Source organism: Caenorhabditis elegans, chromosome I (assembly GCF_000002985.6).
Source record: "Caenorhabditis elegans chromosome I".
Taxonomy (NCBI): Eukaryota; Metazoa; Nematoda; class Chromadorea; order Rhabditida; family Rhabditidae; genus Caenorhabditis; species Caenorhabditis elegans.
Genome location: NC_003279.8, coordinates 1,593,812 through 1,610,111, shown reverse-complemented (window position 1 = coordinate 1,610,111; position 16,300 = coordinate 1,593,812). Strand labels below are relative to the sequence as shown.

General features: G+C 34.0%; 3 protein-coding genes and 1 pseudogene across 4 annotated transcripts; 3 read left to right on the top strand and 1 right to left on the bottom strand.

Moving 5' to 3' along the window:
• The first annotated feature begins 70 nt into the window (after positions 1-70).
• Positions 71-2,407, top strand: Y73E7A.6 (Bladder cancer-associated protein). Its single transcript, NM_058470.7, has 2 exons — positions 71-200; positions 2,050-2,407. Exons 1-2 carry the CDS (start codon positions 76-78, stop codon positions 2,192-2,194), a joined length of 270 nt encoding a protein of 89 aa, NP_490871.1. The 5' UTR covers positions 71-75; the 3' UTR covers positions 2,195-2,407.
• Positions 2,408-3,265: 858 nt separating this feature from the next.
• Positions 3,266-8,274, bottom strand: aatf-1 (Protein BFR2). Its single transcript, NM_058469.9, has 4 exons — positions 8,194-8,274; positions 7,794-8,147; positions 5,069-5,631; positions 3,266-3,735 (listed from the first exon to the last, which is right to left on the bottom strand). The coding sequence occupies exons 1-4, from the start codon at positions 8,270-8,272 to the stop codon at positions 3,340-3,342; spliced, it is 1,392 nt and encodes a 463-aa protein (NP_490870.2). The 5' UTR covers positions 8,273-8,274; the 3' UTR covers positions 3,266-3,339.
• A 380-nt stretch (positions 8,275-8,654) lies between these two features.
• Y73E7A.5 lies at positions 8,655-9,488 on the top strand (annotated as a pseudogene). The gene is made up of 3 exons: positions 8,655-8,843; positions 8,891-9,162; positions 9,302-9,488. Coding segments are annotated over exons 1-3 (648 nt in total).
• A 4,407-nt stretch (positions 9,489-13,895) lies between these two features.
• Positions 13,896-15,463, top strand: cpx-1 (Putative complexin-1). Its single transcript, NM_058467.5, has 2 exons — positions 13,896-14,210; positions 14,975-15,463. The coding sequence occupies exons 1-2, from the start codon at positions 13,937-13,939 to the stop codon at positions 15,130-15,132; spliced, it is 432 nt and encodes a 143-aa protein (NP_490868.1). The 5' UTR covers positions 13,896-13,936; the 3' UTR covers positions 15,133-15,463.
• The last annotated feature ends 837 nt before the right edge of the window (positions 15,464-16,300 follow it).

Here is a 16,300-nt window from a genome sequence, read left to right as displayed (position 1 = left end):
GAAATTTCTCGATTTTCACCAATTTTTGACGGATTTTTCGCAAAAAATTCAATTTTTCCATTTATTTCAGGCAAAATGTATTGCCTGCAATGGCTGATACCGGTGCTGCTGATACCGAAGCACTGGATTCATCCGATGTTCCTCGTGGAGCAGGCGGTCTTCATGTGGTTCTACATTGTCGGATTCTTTTTGGAGAGAAGGTTATTCTGCGAAAATTGGTTAAAATTGATGTGAAAGTGCGGGACAATTTGTAATTTGGCCCTGATTTCGCAGAAAACTGCGAAAAAATAATTTTATACTTTAAAAACCACGCAATTTTCGCTTTCTGGCGCGAAAATTTTGCCAGAAGATCAGTTTTCAACCAAAATTCGCTCTAAAGTTCGAATTTTAGCTCAAAAATCACTCAAATCGGTACATTTTCATCTGGAAAAACCATATTTTCACGGAAAATTTCCTCAAAAATTGCTTTAAATTCATCTTAAAATCGTAAACTTCTATAAAACCGTATTCCGTCTAAAATTAACAAAATAATTCAGATTTGAACGCTAAAAACCCAAATTTAGTCCGAAAAATTCAATTTTTCCGCTCAAACCCCAAAAAAAGCTCCAAAATTACCGAAAGTTGTCAATTTTTTGATTTAAGGCTTATTTTAACCTAAAAATTACATTTCTAGCTAAAAAATTAGCTCAAAATCCCTAACAAAAGCTTCAAAATTCCTCAATTTCGTCAATTTCCAGGCCAAACCCTCATTTTAACCTAAAAATTCCATTTTTCCGCTCAAAATTCCCTGAAATTTGTCAATTTTTCTGGTTTAAGGCTTATTTTTACCTAAAAATTCCATTTTTTCGCTAAAAATTAGCTCAAAATCCCCGAAAAAGCTCAAAAATCCCTCAAATTCCAAATTTTCCAGGCCAAATCCTCATTTTAACCTAAAAATCCCCTTTTTAAGCTCAAAATCTCCAGAAAAAGCTCCAAAATCCCCGAAATTCGTCAATTTTTTCGCTTAAGGCTTATTTTAACATAAAAATTCCATTTTTCAGCTCAAAATCTCCAGAAAAAAGCTCCAAAATCACCGAAATTTGTCAATTTTTTTGACCTAAAAAATCCATTTTTCCACTCAAAATTAGCTCAAAATCCCCAAAAAAATCTCCAAAATCATCGAAATTCGTCAATTTCTTGGCTTAAGGCATTTTAACCTAAAAATTCCATTTTTCAGCTCAAAATTCCAAAAAAAAGCTGAAACTTCGCTGGAATTTTCTCAAAATTCATCTTAAAATCGTAAACTTCAATAAAACCGTATTCCGCCTAAAATTAACAAAATAATTCAGATTTTAACGCTAAGAACCAAAATTTAGTCCGAAAAATTCGAGTTTCCGCTCAAAATCCTCAGAAAAAGCTCCAAAATCCTTCAAATTCCAAATTTTCCAGGCCAAATCCTCATTTTAACCTAAAAAATCCATTTTTTAAGCTCAAAATTAGCTCAAAATCCCCAAAAAAAGCTCCAAAATCACCGGAATTCGTCAATTTTTTTGACCTAAAAATTCCATTTTTCCGCTCAAAATTCCCTGAAATTTGTCAATTTTTCTGGTTTAAGGCTTATTTTTACCTAAAAATTCCATTTTTTCGCTAAAAATTAGCTCAAAATCCCCAAAAAAAGCTCAAAAATCCCTCAAATTCCAAATTTTCCAGGCCAAATCCTCATTTTAACCTAAAAATTCCATTTTTTCGCTAAAAATTAGCTCAAAATCCCCAAAAAATGCTTCAAAATCCCTCAAATTCATAATTTTCCAGGCCAAACCCTCATTTTAACCTAAAATTCCATTTTTAAGCTCAAAATCCCCAAAAAAAACTCCAAAATCACCGAAATTTGTCAATTTTTTTGACCTAAAAATTTCATTTTTTAAGCTCAAAATTCCCGGAAAAAGGCCTCAGAATCACCAAAATTCGTCAATTTCCTGGCGTAAGGCTTATTTTAACATAAAAATTCCATTTTTTAGCTCAAAATCGCCAGAAAAATCTCCAAAATCCCTCAAATTCCAAATTTTCCAGGCCATGTCACATTTGCTCTGGAATCTTCTTCATCGCCCTCTCACTTCTCTGCTATTCGGACCCCGATAGCTGCATATTCTGGCCAACGTGTACCAAGAAGCTCAACGGAGAAGTGTGCACCTACGTCTTCCGTGATCGTCTCTAAATATCCTAAATCTACACATATTTTTTTTTCTCTCCATTTCTCTGAATATCTTCCGATTTGTTACGGGCGTTCCCTCTCTCTCTAGTTTTTCCTCTATTTTTATCCATTTTTCACCCCAAAAAATCCCAGTTTCTACACAAATTTTGTACCAAATCTCCCCAAAAAACTAAATGTGATATTATTTTTTTTTAGAAAAATATGAAGAAAAATTTCAAAAAATATTGAAATTTCTTTTTGCTAAAAACAAAAAAATTTCGATTTTATTTTTAAAATTTTTTCAAATATCAAAAATTTCCGTAATTTTTCGATGTTTCAGTATTTAAAAAAATCGGAAAATTTAAATTTTCCAATTTTCAAAAAGTTTTTAATTTTTTTTCGATAAAAAAAATCGAAAATTTCAGATATTTACAAAAAAAAATTTAATTAAAATTTAGATTTTTTCAAAATTTAAAAAAAAAACAACTGAAAACTAAAAATTATAGATTTTTCGGAACTTATCCTAAATTTTCGTTTTCAAAAAAAATTTAACTTTTAAATTAATTATATTTTTAAAAAATCGAAAATTTTCGATATTTCCAAAAGATTGAAAATTTGAAATTTTTTCAAATATCAAACATTTCCGTAATTTTTCGTGTTTTCAAAAAAATTTTAAAAACTATTGAAATTTCTTTTTTTTTTTCTAAAGCGAAAAAGTAAAAATTGTCGAGAAATTTTATTTTCCGATTTTCAAAAAATTATAATTTTTTGTAGATTTCAAAAAAAAAATTTCGGAAATTTTCAATTTTTTTAATCGAAAAAAATTGAGCACTTTTTGAAAATCGGAAAATTGAAATTTTCCAATTTTCAAAAAGTTGTCAAATTTCTTTTTTGTTAAAAAATTGAAAATTTCCGATTTTTCATCGTTTTTTTTTTGAAAATATCAAAAAATCAAGAATTTTAATTTTTCGATTTTCAAAAAATTAAAATTTTTCAATTTTTCAAAAAAAAAACTAAAAATTCGATATTTTCAATATTAAAAAAACCAAAATTTTCGAAATTTTGCTCCAAATCTGTGATATTCTATTAAACAAATCAAAAAAATCTTATAACAAGTAACAAAAAAAAACCAAAAATTTAAAAATTAAAAAAAAAATGCTCCAAAAAAATCAGGAAAACAACGACTTAAAGAGCTCATTCCGGCTCTCATGGCTCCAAGTGACGACCGACGGCTTCGATGGATAGAAATTGATGAGCCGGGCGATTGGCTCGTACTTCAAGCGGCGATCTTTTGACGAAAGTTGCGAGACATCTCGTTTTTTCTTGTTACTGAACATTGTCTGTAACTCCATATAGCTTCTCGTCATGTCTGCTCCGTCTTGAGAGTTGTTGCTCATCTGGTTTCGTGCTTCGAGCATTTGTTTGAGCAGAATTTGATAGAAATCCGAATCGTCGAACGTCTCGGGGTCCAGGGATTCCGGAGAGTCGGATTTGCCGCCGATTCGCGGTTTTCCGCTTCGATTTGTGCGCACTTTTTTGAGCAGCTTCTCCTCGTCGGCGAGAACCTGCAAAATTTCAATTTTTTTAAGATGAAAAAATGGGTCTCACCGCGATTTTAGGTTTAAATTCGTAAATTATTGGTCTCGCCGCGATTTTCGCTACTTTAAAGGCGCATGTAATGGGTCTCGCAATGATTTTCAGAGATTTCCACGGAAAAATTTATAAAATTTCCAATTTTTCACAACTAAAACACGTTTTTTTCAGAAAGGCAAAGCGGCAAATCGGCAAATTGGCGGAATTGAAAATTTTCGGCAAATCGGCAATTTGCCGGAATTGAAAATTTTCGGCACATCGGCAAATTGGCGGAATTAAAAATTTCCGGCAAATCGGCAAAATGCCGGAATTGAAAATTTCCGGCAAATCGGCAAATTGGCGGAATTAAAAATTTCCGGCAAATCGGCAAAATGCCGGAATTGAAAATTTCCGGCAAATCAGCAAATTGCCGGAGCGATTTTTGCGGGAAATTTTGGAATTTCAATTTAAAAAATTTTAAGCTTACGATTTTTAGTGAAAAATTAAGAATTTTGCGGCAAAAAACGGGGTTTTTAATGGAAATTGCCTGGAAATTCGGATTTTTGAGGAAAAAATGAGCAAAAAAAACATTTTTGTGCGATTTTTTTCGTGAAATTTGCGAAAAAATCGATTTTTCAGCCAAAAAACTAGATATTATGGTAAAAAACCGATTTTAAAGCAGAAATCCAACGCTGGGTGGTGCTACTTTAAAGGTGCATGGAATGGGTCTCGCCGCGATTTCCGTTATTTTAAAGGCGCACGATATGGAAATGTTTGAAAATTTTTTAATTTCTGGAAAAAAGTAGGGTTTTTGTTGTGAAAAACCGGAAATTTTATGGTTGTTTTTTCGTAGAAAATTGGCAAAAAATACACGAATTTTTCAAATAAATTTTCAGAATTTTCAGAATTGTGCGATTTTTGCGGGAAATTTTGGAATTTCAATTTAAAAAATTTTTAATTTACGATTTTCAATGAAAAATTAAGAAAAAACCGGGGTTTACAATAGAATTTGCTTGGAAATTCGAATTTTTGAGGAAAAACCAGCAAAAGGTTTTTTGTGCGATTTTTCCGTGAAATTTGCGAGAAAAAAAATCGATTTTTTCAGCCAAAAATCAGCCAAAATTGAAAAATTAGCCAAAAAATTAGATTTTTTGGGGGAAAATCTGCCAAAAAAAATATTCGAAATTCGATTTTCGGAATCCAGCCGTTTTTTTTTGTTGTCCCAAATGCAAAAATTTCGATTTTTCAGCCAAAAAACTAGATATTATGGTTAAAAAAACCGATTTTTAAGCAGAAATCCAACGCTTTTCCGCCACAATTTTCTACCTTATTAATCTGTCCAAGAATGCTGCCCTTTTCAAAAACCGAAAAATCCGTATTATTCATAGATTTCGGCGTGTTGAGAATCTTAGTTCGATTGTACCATTTCGTGAGTGTTGTTGCTCGGAATTTCTCCATTTTTTCATCGATTTTTTGCAGATTTTTTGCGAGGCTTTTCACACTGGTAGATCCTCCACCAATTTTCCGTGATTTTCCCGGAATTTCGAGCTCTTCCGCCGGCTCTTCTTCATCGTCTTCAAAATCACTGAGAATCTCCTCATCACTTGGAATTTCCTCTACATCATCATCATCTTCTTCATCTTCTCCGGCGGCTTTTCCCTTCCCTTCACCAATCAATTCCATCGCGTTTTTCATTAAATTCCGTAATTTTCCCATATTTTCCATGGCCGATTCCATCGATTTTTGTGTGTGCTCTTCGCTGGTTTTGAGCAGATTTTTTCGAGCTTCTCCACGTGGCAGCTGATTGGCTGTGTTGAGCAACGCGTGGAGCCGGATATTCGAATAGAGTAGATCATCCCATACGAGACGCTGATTTCGGACACTGGCGGCTGAAAAAATGGAATTTTTTTTGGGAATTTTTAGGGAAAAGCTGCAGTTTTCCGAAAAAAAAAGCAGTTTTTAAGTATAAAATATTAAGATTTTTAAAATTTTTTAGCATGGGTTTTCTTTTTTTTTTTTTTTTGATTTTTAATAGAAAATTTGAAGATTTATGGAATTTTTCCGTTGAAATTAATTTTTTTTTCGGCGATTTATTTTAGCATGTTTGATTTGTAATGGAAAATTTGAAGATAATTGAGAATTTCCGATAATTTTTTTTTATTTTAAAATTTTCTCAATTTCCGTAAGAAAATTTCAAGTTTTCTGGGATTTTTTTTTCAATTTTTCCACATTTCTAAGATTCTTGAAGGTTTTTTTTTTCAATTTTTTGTGCATTAAAAAAATAAAAATAAAAAATTTTGTAACTTTTTAAATGATTTAATGTGATTTTTTTTTAAAGAATTGCCAATTTTCCGATTTTTTAACGGAATTTTTGCTCCAAACTTTTAGATTTTTTCGTTTTTTTTCCAAATAAAATATAAAAATTTCATAAAATATGGTTTTTTTAAAATAAAAACTCAAAAATTTGGAGATTTTCTGAGTAAATCTGGAATTTTACGACTTTTTGTGTGGAAATTTGAGTTTTTTGTGATTTTTTAGAGCAAAACTTGAAGCTTTTCGTGATTTTGCGGGTGATATCTGAGATTTAAAGACGTTTTTGTGAAGATAATTGCAGATTTTTCTGAAAAAATCCGATATTTTGACTGAAAAAAGTCATTTTTCCTCGGAAAATCGGTCAATTTTCGCAATTTTAATTTTAAAAACTATACTTTTTCCCAATTTTCAATCAAAATATCGGATTTTTTCAGAAAAATCTGAAATTATCTTCACTAAAACGTCTTAAAATCTCAAATATTACCCGAAAAATTACAAAAAACTCAAATTTTCACACGAAAAGTCCTAAAATTGTACAAACAATTTTTTTTGAAAAATCCCGAAAAATTTCTCAAAAAACTGGAAATTTTCTTCAAGAAATCGCTAAAAAGTCACATTTTTTCTGAAACATTGCGAAAATCTTGAAATTAATAAAAAATAATCGGAAATTCCCAAAAATGTTCAAATTTTCCATTAAAAACCACCAAAAAAAAATCTAATTTTCCCGAAAATCACCAGATGTTCATTTAAAAACATTGCAATTTTAGAAGAATCGCCAAAAAAATAATTTTAACGGAAAAATTCCACAAATCGTCCAATTTTCCATAAAATAACCACACAAAAAAAAATCTAAAGTCCCAAAATTTCAGATTTAAGTCGAAAAATCTGAAAAATTCAGCATTTTCAAATGCGAAACATAGGAAAACTTCAAAAATCTTAATATTTTATATTTAAAACCGACTTTTTCGGAAAAAAAAACCGCTTTTTAATATAAAATATAAAATATCAAGATTTTTGAAATTTTCCTGGGTTTCGCATTTGAAAATGCTGAATTTTTCAGATTTTTCGACTGAAATCTGAAATTTTGGGACTTTAGATTTTTTTTTTGTGTGGTTATTTTATGGAAAATTGGACGATTTGTGGAATTTTTCCGTAAAAAATTATTTTTTTGGCGATTTTTTTTAAATTGCAATGTTTTTAAATGAACATCTGGTGATTTTCGGGAAAATTAGATTTTTTTTGGTTGGTTTTTAATGGAAAATTTGAAGATTTTTGGGAATTTTCAATTATTTTTTTTATTAATTTCAAGATTTTCGCAATGCTTCAGAGAAAAATATGACTTTTTCAGCGATTTCTTGAAGAAAATTTAAAGTTTTTTGGGATTTTTCAAAAATTAGGAGATTAGTTTGATTTTTCTGTGGAAAATTGGCAATTTTCCCGATTTTTTTTAACGGAATTTGCTCCTTTCTAGGTTTTTTTGAATTAAAACTCAAAGTTTTGGCGATTTTTTGAGTAAATCTGGAATTTCACGACTTTTTGTGTGGAAATTTGAGTTTTTTGTGATTTTGCGGGTGAAATCTGAGATTTTAAGCCTATTTTTTCTGAAAAAAAAAATCAATTTTCCTCGGAAAATCGGTCAATTTTCGCAATTTTAATGTTAAAAATACAGAAAAAACCGGGAAATTCGCCAAAAAATGCTTTTTTCGCAAATTTTTCCCATTTCAGAGGCTTTATTAACCTTTATCGGCTTTATCCTCCTCATCTTTCAGCGAAAGAGTAGTCATTCCCATATTTGTATCAATTTCTTCAGGATTTTCATCTTCCTCGTCTTCTAAATCCTCATTTTCCTCCTCATCTTCAATTTCTGGCTCAGATTCATCGAAATTATCGATTTTTTCCTCCTCGTCCTCGTCTTCCTCGCTCTCCGACTTGTCAAAGTTCCCTTGTAAGCCGGAAATTTCAGAAATATCACCGAAAAGCTCTTTTCTTGAAACAGCACTTCCCGCGTACTTTCCCTCCTCGAAATTGAAATTTTGAGCGGCTTTTTGGCGGTTTCCGGTGGATTTTAGGGATTTTAGCGCGGACTGCGAGTCTGAAACATTTTTTTTGTTAATTTTTCGCCTGAAAAACTAGATAACCTTCAAAATTATCATCCTCCAAGTCTGGCAGCTCTGTTGCGGGCGTTGTTAGCTTCGAAATGTCATCTAACAAACCCATTTCTGAAAAAAACTTGATTTTATGGATTTTCCCGACTTTTAGGGCACAATAAAGCTGTGTTAGACGGTTTTAATGTCAAAAAGTGCATTTTTAGCATTAAAACACGGAAAAAATCTCGGAAAATGAGTGGAAATTGAGTTTTTTTCGAATAAAATAAAATAAAATAAAATAAATTAAATAATTTTCAAGCGGGATAACGGAGTGTCGTAGTGCGTGTTGTTTAGTGCAAAATAAAATAAAATTGGATTTTCTGTGCGAAAAAAAAAACAAGAAAATTAGATTTTCCAGCTTGGAATTTGTGAAATGATTGTACAATTTAAGACAATTTAAGACAAAAGTTCAGATGTTTCAGCATATTTTCATAAAATTTCAGATAATTGGAGACATTTTCAGATTATCATATCAGTCCGCTTTGAGCCACCCTTTGTTCCGGAAATGCCATTTCCTCAAGTTTCTAGGAGAAGGATCGTACATTACCACAGAGGATATGAAATTTATATTGAAGAATTTTAATTTGAAATATGGATTCCTGACTCGCTCTCTACGCAGAACCAAGATTGATATAAAACTGGTAAGTTGAAAAGATAATTGTTAAGAACTAGAATACTAAAATTTAAGTTGGTCAATATTCCACGTTTGGATTTCGAAAAAAGCCCAGGATTAACACTGGACGATTTGAAAATGATGAATTGCGAGAAGATGAGATTTTATGATCTCAATACAATCAAGGCAAGAGAAATCAATAAGTACATTCGTTATTGGTTAGACGGGAACCTACCAAACCTGAGAAGACTTCAATTGAACTATTGGTGGCATCATTGGGCGGGCGACTTATTGTATGGCTTACCATATTCCAAATGGAATCCGAAACGTCGAGCAAGAATATTCTGGTGAGTTTTATTACACCCTTTTCCAAATATTAACTTTTTGTTAGATCCTGTTAGAATCCTGAGATTATTAGCGATGTGAGCTACCTATATAAGTGGCAATGAGTCGAAATGAATTTAGCTTTTATTAAATTTATTTCAGCGATGATCTTGAATTCGTGGATTGCTCATATGGACGTGATATCGAAAGAAGTGATGGTCTATTAGCAACTATTCTCATTGAAAACTTTGCCATGTATTTTCTCGTATGGCATGATAGATTTCCGACGGATCCTCGAACATTGTTCCACTTCTCAAATTCCGTTTCAGTTCCAATTACAAATAATTAAAATTATTAATTTTCTATGAAATTACTTTTGGTGTATTATTGCTGTGCTGGTTAACTTTACTTTTTCAGTTACTAAAATAAAATTCAATTCAAATTTATTTGAGCTAATAAAATCCTGGTAAAAACTTTCTGAGGAATAGGAATCAAAAATTTTTCCCGTTGAAAATGTATAGACTCTTGAAATATGTAAAAAAATCTTTGTCCTCGTTCATTATTTTATAGCAAATGGCAGGATAAATGGAATATGAAAAAAAAACGATCAACAGAAAACTTGTAAAGCTAAAAATGAGGAACACGTTACCAGCAAAAACTATTTTCCTATTTTCTTTCACAGTCGAGATGTAGCTGATCAAACTGCTAGTACATTGTGATCAACTTGTGAGACTATTCTGGGTATTTTAACATGTGGTGTCAGGATGCCCCATTAGTGTTTGATCTTCAAAAAATGCGGGAATTTTTAATACAGAAAACTGTGACGTCATCACGCTTTCACCATGTAAATTCAGTCAGGGAATTCTGCGCCTAAAAAACAATAACATATAACTTTTTAAAAAAAATAAAGTTTCTGAAATTTTGAAACAAGGAAACATTGATCAAACATAAGTTCAAATTTTCTCAGAAATAACGTTTTGCCGGGAAATTGAAAATTTCTTTCTTTTGAAAATTATGTTTGGCGGCCCGAGTTTATTTTGTATTTTCTAGTTTTGTAATACATTAGTCGCGATTCGGATTTCTGGCTTCTCTCATAAATTGAAATGGAAGAGTTTTTGCAGAACTAGGCCATTTTGGCTCAGTAGATTTACGGCGCGTTGCGTGTCGCGTCGCGGCTCGATTTAAGTTGTAAAACTGAATGTAGTTGTCCGTGCGGAGTACACGGCTTTCCCACGCGTTGTCCGGCGGGCGATTGTCGATGGAGCGCGAAAATGTAACGAGAAAGGCCAGAGCCCCATGATTACCGTATATCTTCTATTAATATGGCCTCCCTATTAGACTTGCACTCCCTATTAGTATTGTCCCTCGGAGATCTTCTGAAAATTAGTATTGCACTCCCTAATAGTCTTGCGTTTACTCTTTTTTATTGCAGGCCCGTCTCGTTAATTTCAGGATTTCAACAAAAAAAATTGCCTATTTTGCTACAGTTTTTCACAATATTTCTACGAGATTGAAGTTTTTGAACTTATATGTTACAATTAGAATCAAATTTTCTGAATTTTTACATAAAGATTCGAGCTTTTTCAGAAAAAAAAAACTAGTAAGCTCAAAGTCAGAAAATGTTCTAAAAATTAGTATTGCACTCCCTAATAGTCTTGCACTCCCTATTAGTATTGCAAGCGGGAAGACCATCGAAAAATAGTATTGCAGCCATATTAATAGAAGAAATACGGTATGTTTTTAGAAAGTTTCTGAAATTCTGACAACAAGGTCATCAAAATTGATCAAACAAAAGTTCAAATTTTCCCAGAAATAAAAGTTTTTTTTTTGGCCACGGGGTTCTGGCCTTCCTCGTTGAATTTTCCGCGCTCCATTGACAATCGCCTGCTGGGCAACGCGTGGGAAAGTCGTGTACTCCACACGGACAAATACGTTTAGTTTTACAACTAAACTCGAGCCGCGACGCGACACGCGACACACGCCGTAAATCTACCCCAGATATGGCCGAGCCAAAATGGCCTAGTTCGGCGAAAACTCTTCTATTTCAATTTATGAGTGAAGCCAGAAATCGGTGTTTGGCGGCCCGAGTTTTTATTGTATTTTCTAGTTTTGTAATGCATTAGTCGCGAGAAATACAACTATTAGTTATCCAGAAAAAAATTTCGAAAACAATTCTTTGCTCTTCTTGTTTCATTTTACCCATCTCTTCTTCCTACCCACCCCTGAAGAGCATTTGCCCGTGCAAGAATAACTCATTCAGAGCTCACGGAGCGCGAAGCACACATGCACAAAAAGGAGGTGCTCTTTTTCTCTGTGCTCAGCAGCGAGCAAAAAAAAAAGTAGAAGACGTGAGAGCCCCCCGCTCATCGATTTGGCGTCCCTTGAGGCGCGAGCTTTTTCTCTCTCATGTGAGCCCCCCGCTGCGAGGCTCCGCCCATTTTTTCCATTCTTTTCGTGTTTTTGCTCTATGTGCATTTGCTCTTTTTTTGTGGCGACGGCGGCGGCTCCGCCATTCCTTTTTCTCCTTTTTTTGAGCAAATTCCGACAACTTATTTTTCTTTTTTTTTAAATTTTTCTCAAAAAAAATTATTTCAAGTACTTTCTAACCCAACCACGAGGTTCTGGCTCGACCCCGCGCTCCATTGGACACTGAAATGGCGGGAAAAATTTTTTTGAAATCGCAAGAGGAATTTTCACGCAGCGCGTTGAAAAAGTGTATGCATTTGCGCGTGACGGTGTTTGCACAAAATACACCGAGGGGTCGAGCCAGAAACCCGTGCCCAACTTCTTCTATGCACCTCAAAATTGGAAGAGGAGTACGGTAGAATTTCCAACTGAACACTTTTTCTGTGAAAATTTGAATTTTCCGCCATGCATCTTTGAGGGGCACCACGTGGTTCCAGGCTGTCCCATTACAGTTTGATCTACAGAAAATGCGGGGTTTTTTTGCCCAAAAAATATATGACGTCAGCACGTTCTTAACCATGCGAAATCAGTTGAGAACTCTGCGTCTTTTCTCCCGCATTTTTTGTAGATCTACGTAGATCAAACCAAAATGGGACACTCTGACTCCACGTGAGGGGCACGGTTAATTTTTTTGAAATAAAATGAACATTTTCTCGTAAGTGGGCGGAGCCTAACCCTTATATATTTATGAATTCCATGGATTCAAAAACCCAGAAATTTTGCCGCAAAAATGCATCAATCAGCTGGGAGGACGTCAAAAAAATAGAAAAAAGTGTTTTTTTTTGTTTTTGATGGGTGGGAATGTAGTTGGCGCTAGGCGGCCGCCGCCAAAAAAGCAAAAAATCTTTCCCTTCGCCTCTCCCAGAGTATTCAATTTTTGCCCGAAATGCTTCAGCGAGGGGAGCCAAAAATGAAGAGAAAAATGCAAGTGTGCTCTACCGTAGTCCATTGAATTGGAACAATTTGAAGTACTCTTGCGTTTTTTGAGCTTTTGAGGAACAAAAGAGCACATGATAGGTTACGGTAGATTTTTCTTTTTTTTTCTGATTTTGGGGGTTATGAAAAACGCTTTTGAAATTTGAAGAATTTTTAGGCCAAACTTTTAAAAAGAACATTTGAATTTCCCGCTGAAATTTTTTCTTTGAAAATTTGAAATTTCCGCCAAAAAATGATTTCTGAAAAAATAGAGTTTCTGTCAAATACGTTTTTCACGGATTTCTGGCTTCCCCCATAAATTGAAATGGAAGAGTTTTTGCCGAACTAGGCCATTTTGGCTCGGCCATATTTGGGGTAGATTTACGGCGCGTGTCGCGTGTCGCGTCGCGGCTCGATTTCAGTTGTAAAACTAAATGTATTTGTCCGTGTGGAGTACACGAGTTTCCCACGCGTTGTCCGGCAGGCGATTGTCAATGGAGCGCGAAAAATTCAATGAGGAAGGCAGCCCCCGTGATTTTTTTTTGAGAAAATTTTCCGCCAATGTTTTATCTAAGAAAATTTGAATTTCCCACCAATAATTCTGCTAAAAACTTGAATTTCTGGCTTTAAAAAATTCTGCAAAAAATTTAATTTCCCGCTGAATTTTTTCTGGAAAAGGTTGACTTTCCCGCCAAAAATTCTGCTAAAAATTTGAATTTCTGGCTAAAACATATTCTGCAAAAAAGTTAATTTCCCATCAAAATCTTTTCTGTAAAATTTTTAAAAAATATTCATTTAGAACTTAAAATCTCCAAATTTTCAGCCAGAATACCTGATTGGTCGGTCACGCCCCCGTCCACTTAATTACCTTCCCTTAGGTGTTTTGAATGAAAAAGTTGAAAAAAAAAACATTTTCATATTCACACACACACAAGACGTCCCATTTCCTTTTTACTTCCTCTCATTTTTCTTTTTTTTTTTGCGTTTTTCGTTTCTTCCCCATCAATTTTCCCTCCTCCTTCTCTGTTTTCTTCCTCTTTTTCGTGTTTTTGTGTTTTTCGGGTTTTCCCAATAAAGACATCTAAAAATTCAGCACTTCATTGAAAACGGCCTAGGTTTGCAAAAACTAGATCATTATCAATTTCAAAGTGACACAGGTTTTTTTGGAAAACTAGGCCATCAATATCTTCTACGTGGCCTAGATCATAGAAAACTAGGCCATTAATATTTTTAGACGGTCTAGGAGGTTATGAAAAACTAGGGTTTCTTCTAGGTAACTATAAATTTTCATGTGGACTAGGTTATCAGAAAAACTAGGCCATTAAAATTTTTCCGATTTTTTCATGTCAAAATTTTAATTCTCACGTTATTTTCTCAAATTTTGCAGCTTGAAACCCTCAAAACAAAACGTGAAAAATGGCGGGCTTTTTGATGAAACAAATGGTCGGAAATCAGCTGAGCGAGGTGACCGGCGGTCTCGGTATGAAGGACGATGGTGGTGAGAAGACGGAAACTGGAGAGGATCCAGAAGTGATTGCGGCTCGGTTGGAGCAAGAGGAACGGCGTAAGGAGAAGCATCGGAAGATGGAGAATGAGAGAGAAAAAATGCGTCAGGGCATTCGTGATAAGTATGCTATTAAGAAGAAGGAAGAGGGTGTTGCTATGGATTTTACTGAAGGACGTATTGGAGGTAGGTGTGGCCTAGGAGTTTCTGCGGCCGCGTAGCTAATAGTGACGTCACGTGGCGCCAGGCTGTCTCATTGCTGTTTGATCTACAAAAATTGCGGGAATTTTTAGCACCAAAAAATGTGACGTCAGCACGTTCTTAACCATGTGAAATTAGTTTAAAACTCTGCGTCTCTTCTCCCGCATTTTTTGTAGATCAACTTAGATCAAGCCGAAATGAGACACCCTGACACCACATGTGACGTCATTATGGAATTTTTGGTTTTGGCAAATAAAATCATCGATTTTTTAAAACATTTTCTCGATAGAGCGCGTTCGCAATTTCAACATAATTAAGATTATTTGAAGTCCAATCCTCTGACCCATTCTGTTAATTTTTTAAATTTTTTGTTAAAGAATTTATACAAAAATTGATAGATGAAATTTTGGCGGGAAATTAAAATTTTTAGCAGAATTTTTGTCCGTGAAAAAGCTCGTGAAAAACGTATTTGACAGAAACTCTACTTTTTCAGAAATCCTTTTTTGCGGAAATTTCAAATTTTCAAATGAAACATATTAGCTGGAAATTCAAATTTTCTTTTTAAAAGTTTGGGCGAAAAGTTCCAGTTTCAAAATTGTTTTTAATAACCCGAAAATCAGAAAATACCTGAAAATCTATCGTAACCTATCATGTGCTCTTTTGCTCCTAAAAGCTCAAAAAAACGCAGGAGTACTTCAAATTGTTCCAATACATAATAATGATTATTTGCTCAGTCGATTTCGTTACAGGACCCCGCAAGACTCCGGAGGAGATCGCCGCTGAAATGAACGCTGAGGACGACAGTCTCATCGGCCAACTCGGGCTCACGGAGCAAGTCGAAAAAGCGAAAACTATGGCGACCGGCGCCTTCGAGACCGTCAAGGGATTCTTCCCATTTGGAAAATAAATTATGACAAATGACAAAAAATTGTCTCTCAAATTCCAATTCCTCTAAAATTTTGCCAAATTATAATAGTTTTTTTGTCCACATCCGATTTCTTTTCTAGTCCTGAAATTTTGCTGTAAAAAATTCCGTCTGAGATCTCATTTTTCACTTTTTTCTTTTGAAAGTTTTTTCCCCATCGCGCCTGCACTAAGAACCGCAAAATCTCGATTTTTAGCGGCGGTGGCGGCGGGGAAAAATCGATAATAACCCTAAATGTTTTGTGTCCTTGTGTATTTTCTGTAGAAACAATGATTATTGATTGAGTATAATAAACCTATTACTCTTGGGAAATCGCGCTCTATTGAGAAGCCCGCGAAAAAACAATTAAAAAAATTATTAATCCACGCGGTGCCAGGCTGTCTCACTACGGTTTGATCTACAAAAAATGCGGGACTTTTTAGGCCAAAAAAATGTAACGTCAGCACGTTCTTAACCATACGTAGTCAGTTGAGAACTATGCGTCTCCACGTGGAGTCAGAATGTCTTATTTCGATTTGATCTACAAAAAATGCGGGAGTTGAGAGGCAGATATCTCATCTGATTTCGCATGGTTAAGATCGTGCTGACGTCACAACTTTTCTGGAAAATATTCCCGCATTTTTTGTAGATCTACGTATTTAAATCAAGCCGTAAAGAGACACTCTGATACCACGTGGGCTACATCATCATTGGAGCGCGTTTACATTGGCTAATACATGCTTTTTTGAAATTCGATTTTCTTTATAATTCCATAGTCAAAAAAAATAACAGAAAAAATATCCTAAACCCGTGAGAAAACAGATAAGTGAATTTGTAGATCTACGTATTTAAATCAAGCCGTAAAGAGACACTCTGATACCACGTGGGCTACATCATCATTGGAGCGCGTTTACATTGGCTAATACATGCTTTTTTGAAATTCGATTTTCTTTATAATTCCATAGTCAAAAAAAATAACAGAAAAAATATCCTAAACCCGTGAGAAAACAGATAAGTGAATTTGTAGATCTACGTATTTAAATCAAGCCGTAAAGAGACACTCTGATACCACGTGGGCTACATCATCATTGGAGCGCGTTTACATTGGCTAATACATGCTTTTTTGAAATTCGATTTTCTTTATAATTCCATAGTCAAAAAAAATAACAGA

What these genes read in the sequence shown, in the direction of transcription:
- cpx-1 (NM_058467.5), top strand. Translation starts at nt 13,937, where the DNA reads ATGGCGGGCTTTTTGATGAAACAAATGGTCGGAAATCAGCTGAGCGAG. An exon ending in TACTGAAGGACGTATTGGAG is followed by an intron (nt 14,211 to 14,974) that starts GTAGGTGTGGCC and finishes ATTTCGTTACAG; the next exon opens with GACCCCGCAAGACTCCGGAG.
- aatf-1 (NM_058469.9), bottom strand. Translation starts at nt 8,272, where the DNA reads ATGGGTTTGTTAGATGACATTTCGAAGCTAACAACGCCCGCAACAGAG. An exon ending in GGAGGATGATAATTTTGAAG is followed by an intron (nt 8,148 to 8,193) that starts GTTATCTAGTTT and finishes AAAATGTTTCAG; the next exon opens with ACTCGCAGTCCGCGCTAAAA. An exon ending in TTCTTGGACAGATTAATAAG is followed by an intron (nt 3,736 to 5,068) that starts GTAGAAAATTGT and finishes GAAATTTTGCAG; the next exon opens with GTTCTCGCCGACGAGGAGAA.
- Y73E7A.6 (NM_058470.7), top strand. Translation starts at nt 76, where the DNA reads ATGTATTGCCTGCAATGGCTGATACCGGTGCTGCTGATACCGAAGCAC. An exon ending in GGATTCTTTTTGGAGAGAAG is followed by an intron (nt 201 to 2,049) that starts GTTATTCTGCGA and finishes CAAATTTTCCAG; the next exon opens with GCCATGTCACATTTGCTCTG.